This window comes from Musca vetustissima, unplaced genomic scaffold (assembly GCF_032173495.1).
Source record: "Musca vetustissima isolate MV318-11 ecotype Yass unplaced genomic scaffold, APGP_CSIRO_Mvet_v1 utg357523, whole genome shotgun sequence".
NCBI classification, from domain to species: Eukaryota; Metazoa; Arthropoda; class Insecta; order Diptera; family Muscidae; genus Musca; species Musca vetustissima.
Window position 1 is genome coordinate 5,839 of NW_026886291.1, and position 1,949 is coordinate 7,787.

The 1,949-nt window shown below is 37.2% G+C and overlaps 1 protein-coding gene across 1 annotated transcript; it reads left to right on the plus strand.

Annotated features, from left to right (window-relative positions):
- Positions 1-253: 253 nt before the first annotated feature.
- LOC133333805 (uncharacterized) lies at positions 254-1,913 on the plus strand (the record flags this gene model as incomplete). The annotated part of the gene is made up of 3 exons (XM_061542094.1): positions 254-294; positions 692-1,020; positions 1,675-1,913. Coding segments are annotated over exons 1-3 (609 nt in total), but the record flags the coding sequence as incomplete, so codon positions are not given.
- Positions 1,914-1,949: the final 36 nt, after the last annotated feature.

The following is a 1,949-nucleotide window of genomic DNA, read 5'->3' on the forward strand; positions in this document are numbered from 1 at the left end:
TTTTGTATTACAATACTAGAGGGGGGAAATGTCGCGCTGATAGCTATGATTTTTTTGCGGTCAAGGACAACGCTTACAATTTTCGGTAAAGATCGTATGATATTTAGAGGATGAAAGGGAAGGAAAACTTAATTTTTGTGTATGTTTTCAAGAAAATCTGGCCAACTAACTAGAAGGGCTGTTTTGCTAATGATCGGTCAATATTCAGCGGGTAAAATCAATCAAGATTGTTCATATGCACGATATGGCGTAAATGTTCACTCCGGGAAAACAAGGTTATGAAAATATGCCAGGGTAAGAAAGAGGAGGTGTTGACCTCTAATCGGTTATATATCGCCAAGTAATTCCCAGGCTCGAAATATTGATCCTTAGAGTTCCGCGGTTTATTTGAGTTTTGCCTGTATGGGAGATGATAGTATTTATCAGTCAGTTTTATCTTTTGGGAGTCGAGTTTAATGATCGAAATCACTGCAAAACTTCGATGACATGGATGATGGATTTTTGAAGACTGTTTCGTAAACTTGACTAAATTTTGATTTGTTTTCATATGGAATTTAAAAATTGAGGCCTTTATGTACCTAAGTCTTAATTATCTACATATGAATTATCTATATGAATATTTCCCGTATATAAGTATATAGAGTATGTATAACAAATGCAAATTTTAGTACCTTTGTGCATATCTTTACAGATGGGATCCACCAACCAAAAATCCCAATGCTGTTGATGGCTATCGTATTTTCTACCATGAAGCGGCCATAATTAGTAACGATGTGACATCTAGCGAAACAATAAATGGCGGTGCTGGTGTTAACGGTGCTGCTGCTGTTCTCGAGCCAACAATGCTGAATAATAATGCAACAAGCATGCCAATGGGAGGTGGTGGTGGTAATATCACGGCACCACCACTAAGTGGCAGTGAGATGAGACGCATTGACGTCAAGGAAACCAGTGTGAATATAGATGGTCTCACAAAGGATGTCTTATACGAGTTGGTTGTGAAAGCTGGCAATACCTATGGTAAGTTGAAATGAAGGATGCACAAGTCAAGTGCACATGTACATTACGTGTATGTATGTGAGTTTGTTTTTATGAAGGTGTGAACGAAATTGGAAAATTTATGTACGAGAAATAATGAAATGATTTTGGGTAACCATGACCGTAAACGTGAGCATCTTAAGTGGCTGGCACTGCCACTATGATTTAGAAAAATGAATGTGAAGTTTGTCAGAAATTTTATGAAATATTAAAATATGGCGGTAGAGGGATAAATCTGTTTTAAATTAAATATCAATATAAAGTTCTAGATTAGTTTGGAAAGAAAATACAATTTGAATCAAAGATAAAAGGAACCAATATTTGTTCATTCGTTAGCAAAGATAAACTTAAAAAATGTTGCCTACTTTTCGGCAACGTATTTTATTAACCCACCACCAGCCTTTACAATTTAATATTCTCCAAATAGTTCCATTACTTATTGTCTCGGAAAATATATCTTCGACAATTTCAAAAGTCACACGCACACGTACTAATACATATTTATTATGTCTACTCTCTGGTTGCCCATATTTTGTTACCATGTTTCGTTTTGTGGTCCCACCATTTCATATCACTGCCACACACTACACTCGTTCGTTAATTTTCATATTTTCTTTGTTTTTCCCACTTTTCCAGGTGCCAGTGTTTTAACGGAACCGATAAAATTCACACTTGGCGAGCATCATGTTACCTCCGCGACAACATCATACTCGAATGCTGTGGGCACGATAAGCGGCATCGTTGCCAGCATTTTGGCGGTGCTGTTAGCAGCCGCCGCCATTATTTTCTGCAGACGACATCGAGCAAATGGTAAGGCAGCCACTGGAGTGGCATTTGAGAATCCAACATACACTCGAGGTTTAGAACAAGTACAGGTAAGAGTTATGAGTAAATTTTTCTTACAAAAATTA